This window comes from Drosophila ficusphila, unplaced genomic scaffold (genome assembly GCF_018152265.1).
Source record: "Drosophila ficusphila isolate 14025-0441.05 unplaced genomic scaffold, ASM1815226v1 contig_198, whole genome shotgun sequence".
Lineage (NCBI taxonomy): Eukaryota > Metazoa > Arthropoda > Insecta > Diptera > Drosophilidae > Drosophila > Drosophila ficusphila.
In genome coordinates, this window is record NW_025064092.1 from 167,521 (window position 1) to 193,450 (window position 25,930).

The 25,930-nt window shown below is 44.1% G+C and overlaps 3 protein-coding genes across 6 annotated transcripts; 2 read left to right on the forward strand and 1 right to left on the reverse strand.

Moving 5' to 3' along the window:
• The first annotated feature begins 273 nt into the window (after window positions 1-273).
• On the forward strand, window positions 274-8,291 carry LOC108091219 (neurogenic protein mastermind). Of its 2 annotated transcripts, XM_017190321.1 has the most exons (7): window positions 274-568; window positions 890-981; window positions 1,047-1,781; window positions 1,837-2,034; window positions 2,245-3,545; window positions 3,611-3,739; window positions 5,246-8,291. In XM_017190321.1, the coding sequence occupies exons 1-7, from the start codon at window positions 555-557 to the stop codon at window positions 6,260-6,262; spliced, it is 3,486 nt and encodes a 1,161-aa protein (XP_017045810.1). In that variant the 5' UTR covers window positions 274-554; the 3' UTR covers window positions 6,263-8,291. The 2 variants fall into 2 exon arrangements, with proteins under 2 accessions (XP_017045810.1, XP_043063365.1); XM_043207430.1 differs by having other exon boundaries at window positions 1,837-3,545.
• Window positions 8,292-13,898: 5,607 nt separating this feature from the next.
• On the forward strand, window positions 13,899-15,386 carry LOC108091204 (heterogeneous nuclear ribonucleoprotein A1). Its single transcript, XM_017190289.2, is given in 4 exon segments — window positions 13,899-13,993; window positions 14,508-14,871; window positions 14,954-15,148; window positions 15,151-15,386. Coding segments are annotated over 4 exon segments (711 nt in total). The 5' UTR covers window positions 13,899-13,981; the 3' UTR covers window positions 15,291-15,386.
• LOC108091203 (acid phosphatase type 7) lies at window positions 15,351-25,646 on the reverse strand. Of its 3 annotated transcripts, none has more exons than XM_017190287.2 (4): window positions 25,267-25,635; window positions 16,780-17,290; window positions 16,156-16,717; window positions 15,351-15,610 (listed from the first exon to the last, which is right to left on the reverse strand). In XM_017190287.2, exons 1-4 carry the CDS (start codon window positions 25,391-25,393, stop codon window positions 15,464-15,466), a joined length of 1,347 nt encoding a protein of 448 aa, XP_017045776.1. In that variant the 5' UTR covers window positions 25,394-25,635; the 3' UTR covers window positions 15,351-15,463. The 3 variants fall into 3 exon arrangements, with proteins under 3 accessions (XP_017045776.1, XP_017045777.1, XP_017045775.1); XM_017190288.2 differs by lacking the exons at window positions 15,351-15,610; window positions 16,156-16,717; window positions 16,780-17,290 and adding exons at window positions 17,775-18,697; window positions 19,168-19,511; window positions 19,978-20,141 and having other exon boundaries at window positions 25,267-25,643; XM_017190286.2 differs by lacking the exons at window positions 15,351-15,610; window positions 16,156-16,717; window positions 16,780-17,290 and adding exons at window positions 20,370-21,924; window positions 21,984-22,330; window positions 22,739-22,932 and having other exon boundaries at window positions 25,267-25,646.
• Between the last annotated feature and the right edge of the window lie 284 nt (window positions 25,647-25,930).

The window sequence follows — 25,930 nt, forward strand, 5'->3', positions numbered from 1 at the left end:
TGAAACGAGTGGCAGCGCTACCTTATCGTCAAAAAAATGTAGATTAAGCATTAGGGGGTTTCCTGAAACCATCTTTTTGGAGCATTTCATATTCGGATTTTTTAGAATTTAATACGCGGCATACGAATGAAGTGCAGCATTAAATGAATACCACATTATATTTCAATCTGAAACTTTTCCACATTAAAATAATCGATGCTCGCTCATTTCCAACGAACAATCGATTGTATCGAATAGGCATCGGTAACTGTGTCACTATCAATACTAAAAACATCGATGTTGCATCCCTCTAAAAATTGATAGCAAAACTGCGTGTGAAAAAGACACGAAGTTTTTGTACACTTTTTCGGGCGTTATTTTTAACTGTTAAAGCGCGGTTTAGCGAACTGAGAGTGCGATTCGATCCGAAAGTTGGCAAAATGCTTTAAAAGAGCCGCGCTGCCAGTAGAAAATCGCTGTTCTACTTTTCTAAATAACACTCGGCCAGTGGACGAGGGACGGGAACGGGCACACATACAAGCGCGCCGCCGAGTGTCAACAGCTGCCCTGGCAAAATGTCGGACATTAAGTAAGTGGGTGTTCGACTGTGGGTGGTTCGCCCCGACGGTCCAAGGACCTTTCTGCGATCAGTTGCAGCGTGAGTGGAGGTGGTGCGGGGTTAGAAATCCGCAGCAAACAGTGGCGGGGGCGACCTGCATGTGTATAACATTTTCGGGTTGGCTGAGTGTGTGTGGGTGTGCGTGTGAGTGAATGCCCCCGGCTGAGTGTGAGTGTGCGTGTGTACTTGCGCCTGTGTGCGAGGTTTTTTCAATGGAACCTCGAAGGAGAAAAAGTCTTAGCTTGGTATTAACCTCTTGATCTCCTTTATGTGCCATCCTATCCCCAACAGTGATGACCTGCTCAACTACGAACTGGGCGACGACATCGATGACCAGGCTTTGCTCGGCGCCGACGAGGATGAGTTGCTTCTCTCGGACGAAGGTAAGTTTTGCACCCAAAATCAAAATACTTCCCCAGCTGACATCAGCGATCGTTTATCCCGGCAGAGCTCGAAAAGGATGTTACCAGCGAGGTAAAGCTGCAGATGCGCGCTGAGGCCGAGGAGTGGGCCCAGGAGCAGATTCGCCAGCACGAGCGCAAGCACAAGGAGCAGTTGCAGGCGGTCTCCGCTGCCGCTGCGGCTCCACCAGCGGAGGCTCCTCCGAGGACAGAGCCCTCGACCTACACTCCAGCCCCAGCTCCTGCAACTGCTCCAGCTGCTGTAAAATCAGCTGCACCCATTGCGGCAGCCACTGAACCAATCCAGCCAAGTGGAGCTGTAACGAAACCGGTTGAAGCTCCTGCTGCCACACCAGAGCCAGCAAATGAGCTGGTGACAAAGAAAGTGACCACTCAGGATTCCAAAAACCCGGATCAGCATGTCCAACAGCAACCGAAAGATGAGACACCGCCTGCAGAAAGCGCCAAGAGAGAACCAGTTGCCCAGAACAATGGCAACGGCGAGGAGGCAGCAGAGAGCTCAAGCAGCCACAACGAGACTGAGCACGGATTGGGCCTTAACTCGCTGCTGGCATCCTCACAAGAGAGCCTGCCCAGTGCCAGCTCCGCCTCGGTGATCTCAGAGCTGCCCGATCCGCGCGAGGACGAAGAAGAGCGCGAGGAGCGCACCAACTACAAGACGGCCAGCGAGCGGTCCGATAATAATACGAGACAGCAGCAGGAACACGCACACATGTCGCCATACCAGCACCAGCAGAGGCGTCACCATGGTGGCCATGGAGGTGGGTCAAACAGGCTCCTTGTTTAAGCCGAATATTACTGATATTTCTTTTGCAGACAAATCGCGCGTAGGCGGAGGTGGACGCTTTATGCATGGGCAGCAGCAGCAGCAGAACCAAATGGGCAAGCCGCCGCGCGGAGTTGGAACACGCCACCACCTACTGCGCAACCCGTCGCCAATGTTTGGCAGCGTCCAGCAGCAGCGAATGGGCATGGCCGGGATGCAGCCGCCGCCGCAACGATACGGCATGCCGGGTAATGCTCAACAACCGCAGCACCTGGCTCTGATGAGCACGCCAGTGGGTGCTGCTCCCACCGCCGCCTGCCTCCTTCCACTAACCGTTCCCGTGTCCCCACTCACCTTGTCACTACCACCCGCCCATTCGACCCATCCGACCCATTCGACCCATCAACAACAGCAACAACAGTCGACACTCAACAATCCGACATTCATTCCAATTCCAGGCCAGTACCCGCCAACTCAGCCACCCAACCAGTCACCACAACAAGCACCGACCAACACGCCACAGCCACACAGCGCTCCTGCCTCTCCCCTCCACACTCCCACGCATTCGCACATGATGCACCACAGTCACAACCCGAACGGAGTCGTGGTGCCGCACCTGCTGCCGCATCCTCACGAGCAGGTGCGTCTGGGTCTGCTGCAGCCACCGCCGCTGGCGTACAATCCCAATCCGGGCGGCTATCGCAACGGAGCGCTCCTCGGTCCGGGACCAGGACCTGGTCCGCACCAGCAGCAGACGGGCATGCGCCCGCCACTCTATCGCAACGCCCCGCCATCGTACGGCTACGAGCAGGGCCATCCGCCGCAGCATCCGCAGTTTATGCGGCCGCACAACGGCTGGCGGCCGCAGGGCGACAACACGCGCATGCAGCGTCCGCCGCTCCAGACCTTGCCGCCGCACATGATGCCCGGTGCCCCGCCCAACTACGCCAACGGCATGGGACTGCGTGGTCCGCCGCCCCAGCAGCAGCAGCAGCAACAGTCACCGCAGCAGCAGCAGCAGCAGCCAGTCCCGCTGCAACCGGGCGGCCATCCATCGCAGCAGCCCGGCGGCAATCCCTGCCAGCCACAGCAGCCGCCGCAGCCGAACGGACCGCCCCAGCAGCAGGGCTCGTCGTCGGTGCCGCGCGTCAGCAAGGTACTCATCAATCCGAATTTCAAGGGCGGCGTGGAGGCGGCCACCAACAAGTTCATTAAGGAGACCCACTTCATGCCCGCCATTAACAGCGAGGCGGAGCTGCTGCGCCAGCAGGAGGAGTTCATCAACAAGAACCGGCAGTACTTCGAGAAGCGACGCATGGAGCGCTCGCCGCCGTCGTCGGGTTCCAACTCGGGAGCAGTGTCATCTGCGCAGGCGGGCGAACGCAGACGCACCCGCAGTCGCAGTCGTTCCCGAGGACGCAGCTACTCGCCTGTGAAGCGCATGGAGAGGGAGCGCGAGCGGGAGCGGGATCGCGAGAGGGATCGGGAGCGGGATCGAGATCGGGAGCGAGAGCGTGAGCGATACGGCGCCAATCGAGTGGCAGGAAACCGAGGATTCCGACGCGCATCAAGTCGGGATCGGGACGAGAATCGCGGCGGAGCAAGTGCTGCCGGTGCTCAAGGAGCTGGAGGAGGAGCTTCAAGTGGTGCGGCACCTCCAAAGCGCCGAAGGAGTGGCTCTGCCGGAACAGGCACCGCCCGGAATCCCTTCTCCGGCGAGCCTCGCGGCCGTCCCTCGGAATCGAGCAGCCGCAGTGTGGTGAGTGCAAGACAAAGACTTCCTAATTGGCTGCAATGTATTTACTCAACTTGTTCCACTTGCAGCCCAGTGACGAGGACGAGGAGACCCGCAACTACAGGCTGGAGATCGAGAAGCAGAAGCAACTGCGCGAGAAGATCATGCGCGACAAGGAGCTGAAGCGCCGGCGCGCTGCCGAGGAGAAGCAACACGAGGTAAGTCCCCAATCTTCTAAACTGGCAGGGTTTAACCAATCGGAATGTGCAGGTTTATACTCGTACACCATTCCAACGCCCTTGCAGGGGGTTGATGAATAGTTTAAATATCCAAAGAGTTAGGGAAAAGCATGTTAGTTGAGGCTCTTAAGGCTGGTTGTGCAGATGCCTGACAGCGTTGCAATTATTAAAGAGGTGACAATAGGAAGGAAGTTAAAAAGGAACAATGATAGTAATGCCGCTTTAGCACTTTCTCCTTGTTAATCTTTTAACGCGGAACAATTTGAAAAGGCAGTTTGGAGGCGGTTTTAGTTAACTGTCATCTTTGTACTTAGGAAAATAACAGATTTATTAGATTATTAGATCAGATCATTACACAACTTAGAAATATATACATATATCTCTGGTATTTCTCCACTTTTAAAATTGCTAAATCGTTGAATTTAAGTAACATGTTTAAATTAAAAATTAAAAAGGGTTGACACTCTGCTTTACTAAATGTACTCATGTACCGTTATAATCAGTCAATATATGTATGTAAATACAAAATGTCCGATAGTGTTTCCTTGTAAACTATTCAAGTATTTTCTGTTTTAATTTGTCCCTCTTCGGAAGTTCCTTTAAAGAATTTGGAAGGACATTTTCTGGGTCCTACCCTTTATTCCCGAATTTGTAGAATTTTTAACGATTTAGCCATTTCAAAGTTTAGGGTAAACCCAAACCATCTTTACAGGATTTGTGCTCTTCAATCTTTTCCTGGGCAGATCTTAAAGATTAGTTTTTGTAATTGTTAAAGGTATATTTGTTTCCATTTTTGCTTTGTACTTCAAACTAAACTTGAAATTTTCGACCTTCACTTTGTATTAAGCGGTTCTGACAACTCAAGGTTAAAACAGTTCAGATTATAATAAAATCAACACGTAAGGTACGACCTTTTAAAGACAATTAGTATGTATATGTAAACTGGAAGTGTCTTTATTCATATAATATCGTGTCTTTATTCATATAACATGTACTATACATAGAATGGCCTGTAAAACCATGATCAATTGGCATTTTCCTATGGGGCTTGGGTATTAATAAATATATTTTAAAAATCTTAAATTGCCTTCATATGATTTTTTTCACTGGAGAAACAATTTTTAAAGAAGTTATAATTACATATTGGGATTCTATAGCAGGGCTTTCTTTTTGTTGAGATGCAACGTAAAATATATAATAACCGTTTATTTAATTATTCAGTTAGTTTTTTTAAGATTGAGTAGATTTTCAGCTTTTTAATAAAATCGGGAGTAAAGTTATCAAAAGAGTGTTTTCTAAAAACATATATTTTTAAAACTCGTAAAATATAATTTTAAAATAGATAAATAACTACAGGGAATTCATGATCTTAAGTTATTTGCAAGGACAATAATCCTTCGGCCACCGAAGCCAGCCTTTAAACAGTAAGCCTCACTGTAGCTTTCCGAAACGAAGAGAAATCCACAATCGAACTAAACTTTCTAGGAAAAGCGCGCCGAGCAGCACAACTCGCCAGCCCGCGACGACCAGGAGGCGGCCGCCGGACAAGGATCTGCCAGCGCGGCAGCTGCAGCGCAAAAGCATCGGCCTGCCCAGCCAGCCGGCGGCGAACGGAAGGTGATCTCGCTGAAGCGCCGCGAAGACCAGGATGCGGGCGGCAATGCTCGCAGCAGGCAGGCGCCATCGCAGTCCAGTGCCCAGCCAGCGCAAGGTCACCAGCAGCAGTCGCAGCAGCAGCAGCAGCATCACCCGGCGCGCAAGCAACTAACGGCAGCAAAGATAGCGCCGGAGGCGAAGCGCACGATAACCGAGCACCTGGTGCCCTCATCCAAGCAGCAGCACCACCAGCTGAATGCAGCGGCGCCGGCGCGAACGATTGGAGGATCCAGTGGCGGTGGAGGTGGAGGTGGAGGAGTCGTGGCTGGCGGCACTCCGCCGAAACCGCGCGACATGCTGCGCCTGGGCACGCCGAGCGATGATGAAGTGGAGCTGGACTACGACGACGATGACCTGCTGCTGGACGAGGAGGATCGTTTGTTGGCCACACCATCGCCGCCGCCGCAGAAGGCGAGCAGCAAGCGGTCGGCCACGCCGGATCTGCTGGTGGTCAAGCGGAACCACAAGGTGGTGCGCGGTGGCAGCTCGGCGACGGCGCCCAGCTTCAGTTCCGGCCAGCGGCGGGTGGTGCTCAAGCCCACCAGCAATGGCAGTGGAGGCGGAGGCGGAGGAGGAGGAGGGGATCAGCAGCAGTCGTCGCACGGCGGCAGGCAGCGGGATCGCAGGCAACGGGAGGAGAACGCACTGCAGCGGAAGAGCGGCGGCGGAGGAGGAGGAGGAGGAGGTGGCTCAGGAAGCGGAGGAGGAGGAGGCATCTTCGATCGACTGGAGAAGCGACAGACCTCCTCGGGAGGAAGCAGCGGAGGAGGAGGAGGAGGAGGCGGCGGGAGCAGCCACAAGCAGCGCTCCAAGGCACCCGCCCGCATCGTACTCAAACATGATTAATAAGGAGACCTAGACTTAAGCCTAACACTTTTTTATTTCGATTATCTCTGTAGCGGGTAAGATGAGTATGTCATGTGCGACGGCGAGGAGGCGTAGGTAGTAAGAGGAACTTTAGCTCTAAGTTATAAAGTTGCTACTTGTTGATCTGTAGACTTGTATACCCAACGTCTATATATAAATAGCGGCTTATATATATATGTATATGTCATTTTGTTTGGTGAGTATGCGTACGGGTGTCTACAACGTACGCCATACCGGTATACATACATATATATATCCATTTAGCATTAAGTGTACAAACCTTATCAATGACTAAAACGTGCTTCGTTTTCTTAACCAAAACTTGTATTTAAATTTAGAATTTAATGGGATGCTTTAAGCTTGACCTGGACAACAAAACAAAACAAAACAATTAACAGAACCACAACCACAACCACAGCAACAAAACCACTAGAACCCAAAAATGCAGTTTTATGTGCATGCATATAGCCTATGTAATCAATTTAAATATGATATATACTTACACTACTATAAATAATTATAAATACTTCAGATTAGTTGTAAGTTAACGAGCTGATGAACCCTATTTTTTTTACAATGATAGTTTGGTTGAAATTAAAGAGAGAGAAAAAATCAAAAACAACAACAACAAAAAGTTTTATAGCTCAAAATTAAGCAGCTCTTGAAAAGTTTACCTTGTAATTAAGTTATAACCCCTACCTGGATTATTTTATTGATTATTTTTTACTTTGTGACCCGTTGCTTGTAAATGAAATTGATTGTCTGTCCCATTGTGTTCTTTGTAACGATTATTAACCATATAGAGAACTATGTTTTGCTTGTCAACTAGTTTAACTAATAAACTTGAAAGTTTGTAGCATATTACGTATATATACACAGAAAGCAATACCATTATGGCCTGAAAAAAAAACGCAGATACAGAATGGTACCGATAACTGGGAATGCAGAATGATCAAACCATACAATAGCATAGAACATAGAATACAGTCTTACTCTACATAACAAACGACGGGCCAGTTCCAGCGGAACGAAGATTCAAGATGCCCTAGCCATTAAGTAATTGTACATACTACACACACCCAAACACACACACACACACACACACACTATTCGCTTAATCATATTTATGTGAACGTACCACACACCCACTCCCCCCCCATTCGTGTACACATCAATCCGTTTGAAAGCTGAGAACATTATTCTATTAAGGACAACAGCCATAACTTCATTTACATTACTCGTATCTGAAATAATGCTTAATGCCTAGACTAAAGAGATTGTTAAATTATTGCCACTTCTACTGAAACCCAAACCTAAATCCTCGAAAGATCTGCAATAGCCTTTGTAATTTGAAAGCTCTAACTGTATTGATAAGCTCATTATTATGTTAATGTGCGTCATTTGTATTGTAACTAAAGAAAATCTGAGCTCGACTCAAGATATCTAGGAAGGGATAAGGCAAAGGCGCGCCGTAGGGATATAGCAAACCTATATGTGACATGAAATGTACTAAAACCGCTCTATTATGATCTAAACGAATCGAATCCCAATGCTGTGGCATTCGGTTTGGTCCAAGCAAGTCCACAATTGAGCTTGACTTTGCAGTAATGTAATTGTAACTTTTATTCATGTGACAACACAAAGGTATAAATATAACTAACTAATTATGAGCCTAAAAAACCTGTAATTGTAGAGAGTCGCAACGCTAGAAAATTATAAGATTTAAATGGAAGCGCATAAAAAAGTCGTATATTCATAGGAATACCTATAACTCTAGTAACCTTAATGCTACACAATATGATAATATATGGACTAATAAAAACCAACTATACTACGTGCACACATAAAAGCGTGCGGCAGCATAACTGTATAAACATCTAAAATTATTCCAAGTGATTTTAGCTTTTTAAGAACTAAGTTGAAACAAACCGATCAACACTCGTAGTGGAAAACACAAATAGCGAAAACAAATAACAAAAACAAATATGATTCCAATCAGCAAATCCGAGTCTGTGATTATTTTTATATTATTCTTATTATTATGCATAAAGTACTATACTACTATATAACAACTATCCATTACGGCCCACTCCCCTAACATAATTTGTTTACCCACCCACCCACTCTTCTTAATTTCTTATTTTGTACACCTCAAAGACCACGACTAAATCAAATCAAATCAAATAATAGAATTAAGTGCTAGATAAATCGGTTCGCAACCAGGCCAACAACACTCCATTCCGAGTCAGAAATTAGGGAGTCATTTATGTGTGATATAAAGTACTGTAAAATTGTCGGGGAAGAAGGGGGTGGAATGGAGTCGGGTTCGGTTGTGATCGACGACTATTTATGTATAAGTCCATTTCTCGGCACTAGATTAAACGCTGGGCCCACAATACAACACCTGACTTTCCTCGCATTTTCCCCAGCTTATTTTCAGTTCGATTCGTCAATACATTTTACCTATGTGTATAGTTAAGAACGACTAGCAGAAATGCAAACACTATTCGATGTTAGTTACGTATACCTAGAAAGTTACTCTCTATGTGTGCACGAACCTACCCGTAAATATTTATTATAATTTTAAGCATTTTGAACGATATCCTGTTTCTATACTACACGCCTAAAGATTTTTGTTTTGTTAGCCCTAGACGAATTGTTTGATTTTGTTATAGTTTGTAACATATATCCCCCATCCCTCTTCATGATCCTGTTTTTGTTACCCAGCCAAATTGACCTCATCCCATCCCAACACCCTCGCAATATCAGTTGTCCCAATAACCCAACACTAAGATTAACCTAAAAAATGTCAAAGAAACTTTTTTCGATGGCAACTGTACCCCCAGTGTTCCCCATCCCGCTCTTTCTCTGTCTCATCACCCCATCTCTTTTTCGCACGCGCTCTAATGCAAATGTCGCTCTGTCTCTGTCTTGCCCGTGCGTAGATGCAGAGCAGAGATAGACGATCTAGAGTGACGATGCAGATATTACCCTAATTGTAGTCATATATAAAAACCTATACCTAATTTTCTTTCAGCACTACTCTTTGTACAAATCGAAAGAAAAAATTGACAAAAAAGAACGTACAAAAAAATCAAATCAAATCAAATGAAACGAAACGAAACGAAAAGAATGAAAAAAGAAGTGAAATTACAGAAAATAGTTAGATTAGGCGAGGTGCCATTTCACGAGGGAAGCTCCGCGGGCAGCTCGCCAAAGAACTTTTGAAGAAGACTAAATAAACTGATATATACACGAATACATGATATATATGGCGACCCAGTCCTGTATATATTTGTATATGTATATTTTTTACAGCATTCAAATCCAAACTGTGTTTTTAATTGGGTTCTAAAGATCGGGGGTTTTAGAGACACTAAATGTTTTGAACCAAGTACCCTATGCATTGTCTCCCGCCTCGATTTATGCCTTGCCCAACCACACCTTGACTGGAGATTTATGGATATGTCATGCATCTGAGCAGCGCTCCTCAGCCCTCTTCTCTCAATTATTCATTGTTTCGCTTTAAATCGAATTGAATGGGAACTGGAACTCATCATTGGAGACATCTAGTTATTCACGAGACTCGTCTAATCAATTGGAGATGAATCACTTCGAGAGCCGATCGATTGAAGTTGCTGGACCTCTGGCATCCCATACTTTATTGTGCTAATTGCAGTGCAAGCTCTACAAAGTAGGCAATAGTACATTATTAGCTGAATTCAAAAAATGTTTTGTTGACAAACACGGTTTCAAGACTATTTGTTGTTTGTCATATTGGCAATCGCTTATTATTGCATCCAATTTCAAGGTAGGTAGTCTACATAGTTTAAGTTGGACAAGTCAACAAAATTTTAAGTTAGCTAAAAAAGTGTCAACAAAAGTGGTATAGTTTACTGATTAACTCACTTATGATAGGTATTATGCAAGTTTGATCTCCTGAAGGGCTTTCACTTCAAAAATGGTAATTAGCTGATCGTGTTTACATCAGTTGGTTTTTTATTTTTAAGATTAAAAATTGGAATATAATTGCAAAATAAAGAAACAGGATGAGAACGTTTTTCAAAGCCTAAAGTACTTGGAATACCAATAAAAATCCAAACCATTTTGGTCAACTTTGAAAATATTCCTAAAAAAAGTGAAAGTTTATTTGAACCTTTTATACCAATTTATTCTTATATTTCCTTTAAAACACAATATAAATCAGAATCAGCAATGTATACTTGATCATTTTCTTTCTGGTGCTCATATTTAATTTCCAAAAATGCTCTTTTATTGTTAATCTTTTCCTAAAAACAAACTAATATTGCTGAAAATCAAGCAATTTTATTGGGTCCAGGCTGCTATGTTATTTCGGATTAGTATAAACTATTTTCTCCCAAAATTCTATTGTGTCTTGGAGTCATGAACTAAGGCCAAGGCAGAAGCTCGGGGTTCGGATCCGTGATCCATGAGTGGTGGTCATCGGATCAGCGAGGGTTTTTGGCTCTGGGGGTTCGCACAATGCACATGGATAATCGTGCGAAGTATTCTTGGTCTTGGCTGATGGTAATATGCAATTATGCAAAGTGCAAGTTCAACGGAAAAGGCCATGGTTTCATTTCGTTTTGTTGTGCTTTGTTGGGTTTTTGTTGTCGCCTCCATTGTTTCCCTGGCTGAGATTTGTGGCTCTGCGGCGGATTAGCTTAGCCACCCACTGCACCACTGCACCACCCACTCCTCCCAGTTCCCATCATCAACATCATCATCATCCACATCGCAATCATAATTTTCAGCTTCATTTGCTCGGTTTGACGGTCGGTGGTGTATCTAACTTGCGGTTTTCGTTTCATTTGGTTCGTTTTAGTTTTTTCAGCTAAGCGGCCCGTTGTTCAATTATAATTAAATCTGTTTGTAAATATAATTGGTGGGCGTGCGACTGACTCGAATGATGCAAGATTGCTGTTTGGCTCCGAGCGTGATTCGCTTTTGCAAATTAGAACAACGAATAATGGCAACGCCCCGGCAAAATGTTTCTTGGCTGTCTAATCTTGCTTTCGGTTCTTCCCTTCGAAAGCACAGCAAACAAAAAGGGTTTATTTAACTAAATGAAAAAACCAACTATTTATTGTTACAAATAGTTTTAATAGTACAATATTTATCTGGAGAAAAAATACTTTTAAACCAAATTCGCAGGATCACATTTTTTATAATAGTAGCAGTGAACTACATAAAACATTTATAGCTTACAAACAAAACAATATTTCAATGTTTGAATTGCTGGTATATAAATCTCAAAAAATAACTTCCCAATAAATACATATTCCACTCAAACGATCACTTAAACATTTCCAACTTCTTCCTGGGGTTTGGTTTCTCTTACTTCTTAGCATCGCCTGTGGATTCACTCCTAAATAGTTTTCAAATAAATATTTTTCCCTGTGCCAGCGATTTCTTGATTGCATATTCGCCGCGTATGTGCGGTGCCTAAGAAATGGGTCTTTGGCTTTGGAGGCTACCACTTATGTACCGAGAGATTCACGGGCTGCTCGTGTAATGGGCTTTTAGGCCTCGGCATTAAAGAATCATTGTCTCAGTGGGGTAAAAAATCCCAGGCCATCGCCGCGGTACACCCATGGCCAAGTCGAGTCATCGCAGTGGTTGCCTTTGCTGCTGCTGTTGCTGTTGCTGTTGCTGTTGCCTTTGCATTTGGTGTGTTGCCTCAGAGCTTCCAGCCAGTTAGCACTTTTCACATGCCCGGTGGGCCGAACAATGTGGCCCCACTCATATGGATTTGGGGGCGGAATGACACCGAACAGCCACAACAGCATCGCCGCAATCGACGGCGGCAGCAACAGCAAAATCTATAGCATCGACAACTATTTTGACATATTTTGCAGGTTTCTATGGAAGAGTATCGCCTCCATTGGCAGTGAGTTCATATACGGTATGTACATATGTACACACATATATAGATGGGTCATTCGGCCGGCCAAGTGCTGGGTAAAATCGATTGTACTTTTCAATTGAGTAACCTTTTATGGGAATCTAGAGGTAGGTGCAAGAAAAAAACCCCTAATATCAAAAAATTTAAAATTTCGCACAAGAACCAATTAATTAAATTTTTCATCTATTGACACATCTTTGGTTCCATTAAAAATAAAAACAAGGTATATTTTAAATCGAACATGTCAATGCTTTGATGATATTTTGTATAATTTTGGATTTTAAACCAAAGAATCCATTTAATGTGCAGATCATAAGAATTGGTAATATCATATTATAATAAATGGTAATAAATATGTATATATTATTTATAAAGTATCTAACATTTTCAGTTACTTCAATTTCTTAAGGTTTACTCTATGTTTCCGCTTTTGTTAGGTTCGTAAAGTTCTCAATCTTCTTTCAAATTTATGACAGCAGTCATTCAACCCACCAAAGAGTTCGTTCCGAGCCGTTATGCTTTTGAAATATGTCACAGGTTGAAAGTGGAATTGCTCGGCTCTTGGCCAAAACCCGAACTCTCTAAGTGCACACCCTCTGGCAATTGACAATTGTGCCCTTTGTTGCCAAAATCAAACATTTAGATCCGCTTGGGTTTCTCTTTTAAGTGCTGAACTTCTGAGACTTCAGTTCGCGAAAAAATAAAGCCCGGAAAGTGAAAACCCAACCCGAGTTTACCTCACTCACGAAATGAGTCACGTATTAGCCTCAATATTTATCTATCTAAATCGTTCGACTGGACTCGGATGGTCGGTGTTTTTGTTTTTTAGTGTTGCTATTTTGCGTTTTATGTTGACCAATTACCTGTTCCAGGGTCAAGTTAATGATTCAATTAGCATTTGTCATCATTGTTATTGTTTCTCCTGTGCTGAGTGGTGTAATTGATCCCCAGATCGTGGGAATATTTATAATGATGTGTGATCAGGCACACGCCCTTCAAGGTTAATATATAGATCAATATGACGGGAGTGGTTCCTGTAAGTCAAATACATCCTTAATGCATTCTCACTTAAATTAAAATTAAAGGCATACACATTTTGTATTAGTTTATAGGAGCTCTAAGATCTTTGTATTATATCAAGTTCTTGGGGCGAAGGACACCTAATATGTTATACATATTTATATGCATCATCATTATATCATCATTTCAAAATGTATATAAAAGTTTAATTAAAATTTCAAACTTAATTAAAAATACAACAAAATCGAGCCTACGAATACAGGAAATGCTTCTAATATGTCCTTTGAGATATAATCGTAAATGAATCATGATTAGAAACAACACATTTACATTTTACCTATTTATTTAATTGGTTTAAACTGTTAACAGTTCCTAAGTTAGCAATAAATCGCTTCCTTTCAATCAAGTTCTTTTATTATGCAGCATTCCCTGTGATTGATCCAAGAGCCTTAACCATATAATTTGGCCAGTGGCTCGTGGCATGCGTCATAAATGTCAGCGCAGAATATAACTAACATATGAGTGGGGATTGATGCAGCAGCAGCAGCAACTTGAGCCACCGGGCTCCAACTTCGCTGGGCTCTCTCGCTGGGATTGGGATCGCTCCATCGCCGGTGAGTATAAAAGCGAGTGCTGTGCCGGCAGTGGAATCATTAGACAAGTGTCGAGCGGCGCGTGCGCAACAGAGTTTTCGAGGAGCAGCAAGCCACCAGCAAGCAGTGAACACCACACCACAAACAGGCAGCCACAACATGAAGTGCTTTGTAAGGACTCGCCGAAGGATCTCTCTCGGATTATCTTCTCCTAACTCATTCAGTTAACATTCTAGGAAATCGTTTCATAGAGTGCTACACAAAATTAAATTTCGAAACTGTGTATTGCAATTTAATCATCAAGTGTTCACTTTCGTATCTTTTTCTAAACAAGCTCACGTGTTTCTTAATTTTTTTTCCAAGTTGTATTTTTTTTGGTCAAATCAAGTGCAAAATATGAACTAAAAAGTTGAATACTTAAGTTGGTTGATTCAAATCAGTTCTTCTTTCTGTACAAATATTACGTTTAGTGAATATCATTTGGACAAACTTAAAAGATAATTTTAAAAAGCAAAAAGTTTAAAATACTCTAATAATTAATTTTTCTTTTAATCTTGAAAAAAATAAGCAAGTTGTCTTTAGAATATTTTTAAAATCCTACCACATATAAATAGGATTGGAAACCCATAAATAGCATAGTCATTCTCCTCTATTCAACATTTAAGTAACTTTTTCTCCTGCACAGTTGATCCTGATAGCGACCAGCCTGGTGCTGAGTGCCCGGGCCCAGGATGCGGCGGACTCTGACCTGGTTCAGGTGGCTCCGGCATCGGCGCCGGCAGCGGTGGCAGTGGAGGACCAGGTGAGCGCCGCCAGCAGCTATGCGCCGCTGGAGGACAAGAAGCAGGAGAAGCGCTATGTTGGTGGATACGGTGGCTATGGAGCAGGCGGATACGGCGGATACGGAGGCTATGGAGCAGGATACGGCGGCTACGGGGGCTACGGATCCGGACTGGCAGCGGGTTACGGCGGAGCCTACGGCAGCGGAATCGGAGTGGACAGCTACTACAATCCCTATGGATCGCGGGCGTTGGGAGGATTAGGTGAGGGTGAGAGCGTGGAATAGAATCTCGTAGAGAGAGCCCTCGGGCCAGGGGAACTCCTACTGACCTCCGCTGTTTACCTCCCCAGATGGCGCAGCAGTTGCTGGATACGGTGGCTATGGATCCGCTCTCGGTGGCTACGGATCCGCCTTGGGTGGCTACGGATCGGGATTGGGCGGCTACGCCGGCTCCTACAACTCGAATCCCTACGCCTTATCCTACTACAACAGCAGATTGGGAGCAGGGGCAGGCACTGGCTACCCGTACTACAACACCCGCTTCGGAGCGGGGGCTATCCATCGAGCTACTACACAAGTAACTACGGCAACAGCGTGGTGGGCGGAGGATTGGGCGCCCTCGGAGGAGTGCCGCCCATTGGATCCGGGTACAACTACGGTTCCGGCATCTCGGGAACCGTCTACTAGGCGGAGCTGCGGGAGCAGCCGTCTAGCAAAGCCCAACGTTCAAGATCTAAGCTAGTGGAATTTATTTTTTTTCTTCGATATTTTTTTCTAACTTTATTTTTATTAAAAGATGCTATAAAAAAAAACGTAATAAAAATCGTAATTTATTTAAGTAGAACGGATTGACTAACGCACTATTGGGACGGAGGCGTTGGGTAGGAGCCGTGCGAGTCCTTGATCACCCAGAAGGAGTCCACGATGGCGCCGTCCTGGTCGTCGGACACCTGCTCGAAGTGCAGATGGGTGCCGTTGTGCGCCTTCAGGCGGGTGTACCCGTAATCCTAAAAAGATTGCAGGTATTTCAATGAATAATAAATTAGATGGAACATTTCCTAAAACATTTGTTAATCATTCAAAATTGGTTTAAACAATTCATAACGAAATGCTTAACATTTGAAATTAAGTTTGCTATACTTTTATTCTTATTGGAGAGCAATGATACATTTATTTCTTGAAGAGGTTTCTTATGATGGAATAACAGAGAACTGATTTAAATAACGCCAGTCTAGTCATTCTGAAAACCTACGAAATTAAACATAGAATGTTCGCTTTCAGAGTTTCATAATAACTTTCCTATAAACAGAAAAGACATTTTTAAAAAACTAAGGAGCTGTAGGTCATACGAGATCATGTCGGTTCATTTAAACTTAACTCTTATTAAGCATTTTACACTATTTTTAAGATATGTAGCTCGTTACTCTAAATTGTTATAGAACAAAAGAATTGGTTAATTGGCTTGACCTTCTACTATGACTACTTTGCTTTCTTTAATCGGCTTAACCACCAATGCAAGTTAAGTTATCCCTATGACAGTAAATGGACTTACGTTGCTGTGGTAGGCGTTCCACGATGGAAGTGCGTGCGAGAAGGGCTCCCGCTGCTCGCTGCAGCCGGCGGAACCGGTGATGATCTGGATGGGCGCCTTGGGATTGGTGTACGGCGCCTCGGCACTTCCGTTGTACACCTTGTAGTTGTAGATCGGCCAGAGGCGCGTGTAGAAGTGCTCATGGGCGAAGATCTCCACATCGACGCCGTGCTTGAAGAAGAGATCCTCCAGGCCGAACCACTTGAGCATGGGCAAGCCTTGGCGGATGTACGTCTCCAGCTGCTCGTTGCAGTCGTACTCCTTGTCGTCGCTGCAGTACATCGGCCGATGGCCGTAGGTGATGATCCAGGGTCGCTTGGCGCGGTTCTCGGGCAGATTGGCCTCGGCCAAGTCCCGCTCCAGCCACTCGAACTGCTTGGTCAGCAGCTTGAACCCGTAGCCGAGGAAGTAGTACACCTCCGTGGAGAAGGAGACGAAGTGCACGGGTCCCAGATTGAAGCTGTACCACAAGCTGTCCGTATCGCCAGGCATGTTGAAACGGGCGCGATAGTTGGAGAAGTTGCTACGGAGGAAATAAAGGCGAATGAGCTTTGGTTTCGCTTCTCAGGAATTCCAGGTACTCACTACTTCTCCTCGTGGTTGCCCGGACAGACCATGTAGGGCACGTAGGCGGCCACCGACTCGATTTGCCGCATGAAGGCATCGCCCACCGCCGCGTTCGAGGTGTCCATGTCGTAGGCAAAGTCGCCCACATGGATAATCGCATCGTACATGCCGCGCTCCGTGTCCTGCTGCAACCGACCCATCGACTGGGCATTCTCGTTGCCCATGTCCCCGAAAATGGCCAAGGAAGGCGACCACTTCTCGCCCGCCGGCGGCGTCTTAAAGCTGAACACCGAGGACCAACCGAGTGGACTGCCGCAGGAGTACTCGTACCGGGTTTCCGGTTCCAGGTCCTTCAGCTCCACGTTGTGGATGAACTGGGTGCGGGCCTTCTTGCCGCCGTCCACGAATCGCTGCCAGGTGCCGTTCACCGAGGTCAGCTTGTCGGTCAGGTAGTTCCTTGCGAAGTTCACCACCGAGGCATTCGGAGAGCCCCGCGTCGACCAGGTCACCACAATGTCACGGAGGTTGTCTGCAAGGAAAGTGAGGAGTTGGAAATTTAGCCAAGTGTTTGCGAGTGTCTCTTAAAATACTAAAGCTAAAGAGGATTCATAGGACACCCCTGAGATTAGGGGTTATAATACCTTCATTGCTTTTGTGAAGTATGTATACGCTTTGAGTTTTCATGCAAACCAATCAAATAAAAGGAACTGTCTTGAATTTTGTTTTGGTGAAACACTTTAAAGTGAAAATTAAATCCAGCTGGACTAAGAGTTTCTTGATTGAGCGAACAAACTTTAAATGGATTATCATATCTATAAATATAAATTCACATATTAAATATCTTTTAAACTATAAATGATATTAAATGCTGTTACGCATAACTATGCTCAAATGTAGAAATTTAAACCTGGCAAACTAAGAGTATTACCGCCAATAAATATATATATAAATAGGCATATATTCATCTCTAACTTACTAGAATATTTAACTTAAAATGGTTAAACGTTTTCATATTCATCTTTACTCATCGTTGGTTTATTTGCTTTCTGTGGTTGTATACTGCGTTAACATTTTGTATAAACTTAATATGTACGTATTTATGTATTGTAAAAGATAAAAAGATTCCGATGAATACTTGAGATACAGAACGGTGGAATGAGAGAGCCGTATTGCCAAGTTGTGCCCGATTTAAAATACGCTGTGGTAGATATCACAAGGCTCTCATTAGAGATCGGAGTGGGAAACGGGATCGTACGGTCCGTGCTTGTCCTTGATCACCCAGAAGCGATCAATGACTTCGCCCTTCTTGTCGTCCGACACCTGCTCGAAGTACAGATGGGTGCGGTTGTGGGCCTTCAGCCGCAGATACCCGAAGTCCTGGCTGTGGAAGGCGCTCCACGGCGGCATCCGCTTGAAGAACGGCTCCCTGCCCTCGTGGTTGCCGGCTGCTCCCGAAATTATGTGGATCGGGGCACCGGGATTTCGGTAAGGCTCTGCCAGAGATCCATTGTACACAGTGTAGTTGTACATCGGCCACATCCGCTCGTAGCAGTGCTCGTGGGCCCACAGCTCCACGTCCACGCCGTACTGATAGAATAGAGGCTCCAGCCCGAAAAAGTCCAGCATGGGCAGTCCCTTCCGCACGATGGTCTCGTGGTTGGCGCAGTCGTCTCCGTTGTCGTTGCTGCAGTACATCGGTCGGTGGCCGTAGGTGATGATCCACGGACGCTTTCGTCGGTTCTCCGGCTTGTTAGCCTCGATCAAATCCCGCTCCAGCCAGTCGTACTGCATCACGATCTGCTTGATCCCGAACTTCGTGAAGTAGTAGACCTCCGTGCTGAAGCCGATGAAGTGCACCGGTCCCAGGTCGAAGCTGTAGAACATGTTCTGCGATCCGCCCGGCATGCTAAAGCGGTTGATGTAGTGCGAGAAGTTGCTGTGGGGTCAAAGGGGAAAGTCCTAAAATTAGCCAGGCTAGCCTTCACAAAAAAATGCTATCATCTCATCACAAAACCTCCACTCCTTTCACTAAAAAATATTTTGCTTTAAATTTATCTGATCCGATTACAAAACATTTTTTAGTTATCCCTATGAACTGTTAAGGCCCATAATGACCTACAAAATATAAGAAATTAAAAGCTAATTTATCAATAGAAAGAGATCTGTTGATAAATACTGATTTTAAATAGAATGCAAATAATATTAAGGCAGCTTAAATTATTTTAGAGGATTTAAATAGTAAGTAGTAAGATCTGGATCAGGCAATTTTAAAAAATAGATTTTTGTCTAATTAAATGAAATGAAAGATTGTGTATTGAAGTGATGTTGCATGAAACGACAACATGGCGTTCAAGAAATGGCGCCCAACGTGTTGCATTTAGTCCTTGTATTCCGAAGACCACTTACTACTTCTCCTCGTGATTGCCAACGCAGACCATGTAGGGCACATACGCGGCTATGGTTTCCACCTGGCGCATGAACTCGTCGCCCACCTCCCCGTTCTCCCAGTCCATGTCGTAGGCAAAGTCGCCCACGTGGAGGATGGCATCGTACTGGCCACCCTGCGTCTCCCGCTGCAGCGCTGGCAGGGAGGCGGCATTGACCACGCCCATGTCCCCGTAGATGGCCAACGAGGGCGACCAGTCGCTGTGCTCGAATTTGGTTTGGAACCAGTAGGTCGCCGACCAGCCCAACTCACTGCCGCAGTGGTAGAGGTACGTGGTGTTGGGCTTCAGTTTCGACAGAGTCACCTGCGATCGGATAAGTTCAAGGTGGATGTTGCAAAGGCTGATTGTGTTCAAAGAAGAGCCCTTCATTAAAAAGTGTCTTTGTATTACTGTGTGTCTAATTGCCTTGAACTTACATAGGCTAGCGTATTGCCAAAATATCTTGTAAAGGTCATAATTAAGTAAATAAATTCTTGGACATCTGTGGTAAAAATTTAAGATTAAAAGGTATAATTTATATTATAAAGTTAATGGATTCGTTAAAATACTTTTTCGCGCGTTTTCTCAATTTATTCAATCTAATGATTCAAGTGACTGGGTTAAAATAATACTTTGTGTGGTTTAGTTAAACTTGCAAATATAGGAAATGACTTCAGCCTGTTAAGATTAAGATTAAGATTTACTTTTCGAAGGTTCTCGAGGCTTGGAATCATTTAGTTTTGATGTGTAAGACTTCTTCAATCGGGGCTCTTTTTGCGGAGTTACTCACGCGATGGATGTACTGGGTGGCTTTTTTGGGTCCACCGTCCACGAATTTCGTGGGCATCTGTGCCGCCTTCGTCCTTTGCTGCAGTCCATCGATGCCGTACTCGCAGATTGATTCGTTGGTGTTGTCGCGCGTATTCCAGGTGACGACAATGTCGAGCACGGACTCTGCAGGAGCACACTGATTAACTTGGAGTTTAGCACCTCGGATGCCACGTATATACAAAGCAGTGAATTTAATCCGCAATTAACCAGCATATAACTCAATTGTTGTAACTGCTGGCTCTACTTAATTAATATAGGCATATACCCCTATAAAGGTCGAGAAATTGTAGACAGCATTTACTTTCCTACTCCTCAGAAGTTGAAAAACTCTCGCCCGCACAATAAAACTAATTAATAATGCAAGCCATTTATTGTGAAGATTTTAGTTATATTTAAACAACAACCAATATAGTCGGATTGCCTTGACTATTTAAACACCCGGTACTCGTATTTCCTTTTTATAGGATCATATTAATTCGGGGGAAAAAATAATGTGGATGTTTAAAAAAGGAAATAAAAAATATAACTATATACATACACATTTATGAAGTTAGAAATAGGTCTTCGGGATAAATCAAATGAATTAACCTAAGCGACAATAATAAGGTACACTTTAAAATCTAATATAAAGCAAATGTGATTTCTGAGATACATACATAGGTGTGGATAAGTAAAAGTAGGTATTAAATTGTCTAGCATAGTCGCCAGTTAAGTATACCAAAAACTTTGTGTGAGAAACCGATACTGTTTATCACCAAAGTAAAAGCAGTAAAGTTATACCTGATACTGGTAATATGTAAACCTTAAAAGTCTTCTTATTTAACGAGCAAATCACGAGTACCAGTTGTCGAACATGAAGGTACACACGAAACAGATACAAAACTATGAACAGACTCGAGATACCTCGTGCCAGTTTCGTTTGAGGGCTTCATGTTAAATGCACATAAAAGCGCTTGCGAATGTGTAAATGCGTAGTTTGTAAAATTGGCTAAGTAAAAAACTGTAGTGTGTTCCGGGGTTTCTTCTGGGGTTGAGATATCTGGGTGTAAGGAATGTGCCACGCTAGTTGCGATGGTTTGTGATCGAATCAGGTCGAGTAGAGTGTGCGCTTCTAATACTGCCAGTTGCTAATAATGCGTGCGATGCCTCTGGAGACTCCTTTAGCTATGATTGGTTTGGTTCAGGTCAGGTCAACAGTTCAGTTTCTTGTTAGTCCCGGTAGCTGCCGTGCTTGGACTTGACCAGCCAGAAGTCATCGATGATGGCCCCGTTCTTGTCATCCGAAACCTGCTCGAAGTGCAGGTGAGTGCGATTGTGCGCCCTTAAGCGTGTGTACCCGTAATCCTGGCTGTGGAAGGCACTCCACTCGGGTATCTTGCCCTTGAACGGCTCCCTGCCCTCCTTGCAGCCGGCGGATCCGGTGACGATGTGCACCGGGGCGCGGGGATCCTCGTACGGCGAGTCCTTCAGCGTCCCGTTGCGCACCTCGTAGTCGTAGATGGGCCACAGTCGCTCGTACGAGTGCTCGTGCGCCCAGATGGCCACGTCCACGCCGAACTCGTACAGCAGCGGCTCCAGTCCGAACATGTGGACGAAGGGCCAGCCCACCCGGGTGAGCGTCTCCGAGTGGGTGCAATCGTTGTCGTTCTCGTTGCTGCAGTACATCGGCCGATGGCCGTAGAGGATGATCCAGGGACGGCGTTCCCGATTCTCCGGCAGATTGGCTTTGGCCAGATCCGCGCGCAGCCACTCGAATTGGAAGACCAGCGGCTTCAAGCCGTAGTTGAGGAAGTAGTAGACCTCCGTGCTGATTCCCACGAAGTGAACTGGTCCCAGGTCGAAGCTGTAGAACAGATTCTCCGTGCCACCCGGCATGCTGAAGCGGGCGCGGTAGTTTGAGAAGTTGCTGCAACCAACACGAACGATTAGATCCTGCTGAGGCCTGGGATGGCACTTTCCACTCACAACTTCTCCTCGTGGTTGCCGGGCACCACCATGTAGGGCAGGTAGGCGGCCACCGTCTCGATCTGCCGCATGAACTCGTCGCCAACGCGCGCGTTGTTCGAGTTCATGTCGTAGGCAAAGTCGCCCACGTGGATGATGGCGTCGTACATGCCGCGCTGCGTCTCCTGCTGCAATCGGGCCAGGGACTGGGCGTTCTCGTTGCCCATGTCCCCGTAGATGGCCAGCGATGGCGACCAGTCCACGGAGTCGGACGGCACCGTACGGAACTGGAAGATCGCCGACCATCCGAAGTCACTGCCGCAGTGGTAGGCATAAGTAGTGTTTGGCTTCAGATCGCTGAGCGTCACCTGAGCGGGGAAAACCATGAGTTCATCTCTCTGATCTCTCCGAAACCAATTTTCGGATGGGCTGGTTCTATAGCAAAGGAGGGGAATGCAATCCCTCGATTTCACAAGCAATATTTGTCTGTCACTATTTTTCTATCTAACTCTCAAAAAAAAGGCTTGACTGGGTCTTCGATTTAAGTAATCTCTTACTTATTAAAGTAGGTTGCATGAAAGATTAATCTGATCTATTAACAACAATAACAATTATTTTAAATATACTCTTTAACCTCTAGATTAAAAAGCAATATACCTCGACTATTAAATTTGGTCCCTTGAGCCGGATATATTGCTTGAAATCGTAGGCAGATTACGTTCCCGCCACTTCCCTATGAACCAACCCACCTAAACCGGCCGAGTTCTTTGGCATACCCTGTGGATGAACTGCGAGGCCTGCTTGTGGCCGCCGTCCACGAACTTGGTGGCGATTCCCCGGGACTGTTGGTTGAGGTTGGCCTGTCCGGCCACCAGTTGGCCGAACTCCACCACGCTGGCCGCGCCCACTTCCGGATCCGGCGGCAGGCTGCGGGTGGACCAAGTGACGACTATCTCGCTATCGGTGCGTTCTGGTCCAGAGCAAAGCGGATATCGGGTAACCGGGGAGCGAAAAAAAAGAGAAACAAACTTGAGCAATTTCGTTGGACCAAAGTCGGTGCGGATCAAATAAAAAGAATAAACAAACAAGCAAACCCTTATCCCGGTTTAAATTCAAAGGAAATTTGTCATACAAAAAACAAAACAAATTTTTATAAAAAGAAAAATAAAATGTACTGTTCAATGAAAACCAGTTGTAGTTTGTTAAAGATTCTATCATTAGTTACCATATTTCGTATGTACAAATGTTTTATTTATTTATTGAAAACTTAAGTTCATTATTATTGGTTCTGCCAATTTGGATTCGGATCTGTAACCGGAACAGGGCCGTGGAATCATTCAAGACCAAATGTTATTGTCGGTTAATCTATTATTTTGCTCTGCTGTGACGCTCTTTTGCTTTTGTTTCCTTATCGCTCCCCCGGCAGAAACTAGAACACAAAGCACGAGTGTTCGGATGACGATCGCACTTATCGGCAATGCAGGCCCCACAGGGAGCCAAAGTCTATGACTCGGTTCTGTTTCTGGTTCTGGTTTTTGTATTGCCTGCTCTTCCGAATGCATTTCAGGGTTTGGAGATTTGCCATGTTCTACGTTATCGAGCAAAGCTGCACCAGATAAGGCCGATTAACTCGCGATTTTTGGGGGAGTCACCTGATTACGACTTGGATGGCAGAGTGTTTACGTTCTAAATCACTTTTAACTTTCTGCCAATTTTAACAATGCACGGCGAATAAGTTTTCGATTCAACGCGGCCGTATTTATAACGTTAAACATAAATACCTTAATTTAGAATTAGCTTTATAATTGCACAGGTTCAAAAATTTGGGAGTATCAAAGTTAATTAACACCTGTATTAGAACATATCGTTTTTTCTCTTTAAAACATAACACTGTCATGTTAATCAAAAAAGTATAGTTTTTACTCATAATGACCATTTGTAAAATTTATGATAAAAAGTTACCAATCAGAACTTGCCTGATTAAAACAACTGAAGATCTTATGCTATAATTTTTTAAATATATCTAAACTAAACTTAATACCTAAAACTTGAACATAAATTTATCAACACATCCAAAAACCAAAGGCCCCTTTGAATATTAACAAATTCTGGTGACTGTTTAAATTTGTTATGTATATTACGAAATTAGAAATGCTGATAGGTTTCAATAAATATTTGCTTAGTATTTTAAATCCCTTATTTGACAACGTTTACACTTTTAGTGGTGAACAGTTTATAAACAAATGTCTTTCAGTAGAAAATATAAGCTTTATTGGCATTGTATTGGCAGGCGTTGAAATGAATTCTAGTTGTTTGTCCCTAAATTGTAAATACGAGTTTTTGTTTATCATTTAATAAACAATTCAACAAATGCCTTTTGCACCTTGTAATGTCAAATTGTATAAATCGTTAAGGTATTTTTTGTCTCAAAATTTAAATATATTATATGTCTTAAATCACATGGTTAAAAAGACAGATTTTCTTGTAGAAGAAAAAAAAAAAATGTTTTAAGAAACCAAAACTCTAACGTTTAAAAATGTTAGTTACCAGACTTATTTTCGGTAAATACATTTGCATTCACCCTTTTTAATGAGCCAAAAATAAACATTATATAGTAATTTATATAGTAAATCTGGGCGGTATCGAGGGGAAATTCTGATATCATTTGGTAAAAGCCCTGGGGACTGAATTGAGCACTTTACGATAGTCGGCTTTCAAAGGCAGTGCTCTGAAATTAATCTTAACCGGCTTTTTCACAAAGCAAAATGAATTTTATAACGGATTTCATTGTTTTCAAATTAAATTCTTAGCAGATCAGGACAGTGTTTCAAGAAACATTGTTATTAAACATTTAAAAGTCTCGGGTAGCGTGTCATCAGAGCATTATCTTGTTTGAACAAATGCAATATTTATCAGTATTCAATAATGTTAGGTCATGTCATCGTGAAATAGTTTTATATTCTCGTACACTTAAAGGTACGGAAGTAAAGTATCAAAATACATACTAATATTATTATTTATGAAAAAATATAAAACAAATGGTGTTGACGTATAATATTGAATGTGTATGAGTAATGTTTTTTAATGTTCTAACCATGAAATTGATTCGTCTCGTTTCGAAAACTGTTAGGATTTTCCTAATCAATTTTTTTGAACATACATTTTTTGCAGTGTAAAGAACGGGTCGTATGATATGGAAAACGTAAACAATAACATTGCGGTCCTATTTTGTTCTCCGTGTAGAACACACGATTGCAACTGTGCAGGTGAGTAATTTACATAATGCCAAATTCGAAGCACTCACCTCCGAAGGCCAGGTGCACTTGCTCCGGCTGAAAGTGGACAATGTTGAGCTCCTCGGCGGACACCTGTGTGTGTCCCAGAATCAGGAGAAGCAGCGACGCCAGCAGAGGAAAGTGCGGGCGCTGCATTCTGACGGTTGTTTACTGCTTTTTCGATCGGTTAAAACACGGCTGTCAGCAGTATTAACATTGCCAAATCACAACTGCGTCGTTGCTGCTAGTCGTTCACTTTGCTGATTGAATCGATGGGGAATTGCAGTGGATTGCTGGAAAACGACAAATTTGCTTGCGGGAACAACAAAAAATGAGCACTGTAATGGAAATATCCAGCAATTTATAGGGCAGCACACAACAACAATGCGTAAGCAGTGTGACCTTGGCTGGGGAACTGCAATAAGCTAAAGTATCGATTGTCCGCTAGCCGCGCCTATCGATAGATTGTGGTGAGTGGGCGCGCGGTTTGAATTCGTTCCTTATCTTTTTAGAACAAGTGGAGAAAATTTAAAACTGAATAACTTGTGACTGGCAAATTTTTCAGCGTTCGAGTTGATTTTGTTAGTCAAAAATAAATACATATTGGAGTTATTCCCGATTGCAACTTTGACAACTTTGAAAGCCATACAAAGTTCTTGATCTCATAAGAATACTTTAAAAATAATTTCTATT

What these genes read in the sequence shown, in the direction of transcription:
- LOC108091219 (XM_043207430.1), top strand. An exon ending in GTTGCTTCTCTCGGACGAAG is followed by an intron (nt 982 to 1,046) that starts GTAAGTTTTGCA and finishes TTATCCCGGCAG; the next exon opens with AGCTCGAAAAGGATGTTACC. An exon ending in AATCGAGCAGCCGCAGTGTG is followed by an intron (nt 3,546 to 3,610) that starts GTGAGTGCAAGA and finishes TTCCACTTGCAG; the next exon opens with CCCAGTGACGAGGACGAGGA.
- LOC108091203 (XM_017190286.2), bottom strand. Translation starts at nt 25,393, where the DNA reads ATGCAGCGCCCGCACTTTCCTCTGCTGGCGTCGCTGCTTCTCCTGATT. An exon ending in CCTCGCAGTTCATCCACAGG is followed by an intron (nt 22,331 to 22,738) that starts GTATGCCAAAGA and finishes TTCCCCGCTCAG; the next exon opens with GTGACGCTCAGCGATCTGAA. An exon ending in GGCAACCACGAGGAGAAGTT is followed by an intron (nt 21,925 to 21,983) that starts GTGAGTGGAAAG and finishes TGTTGGTTGCAG; the next exon opens with CAACTTCTCAAACTACCGCG.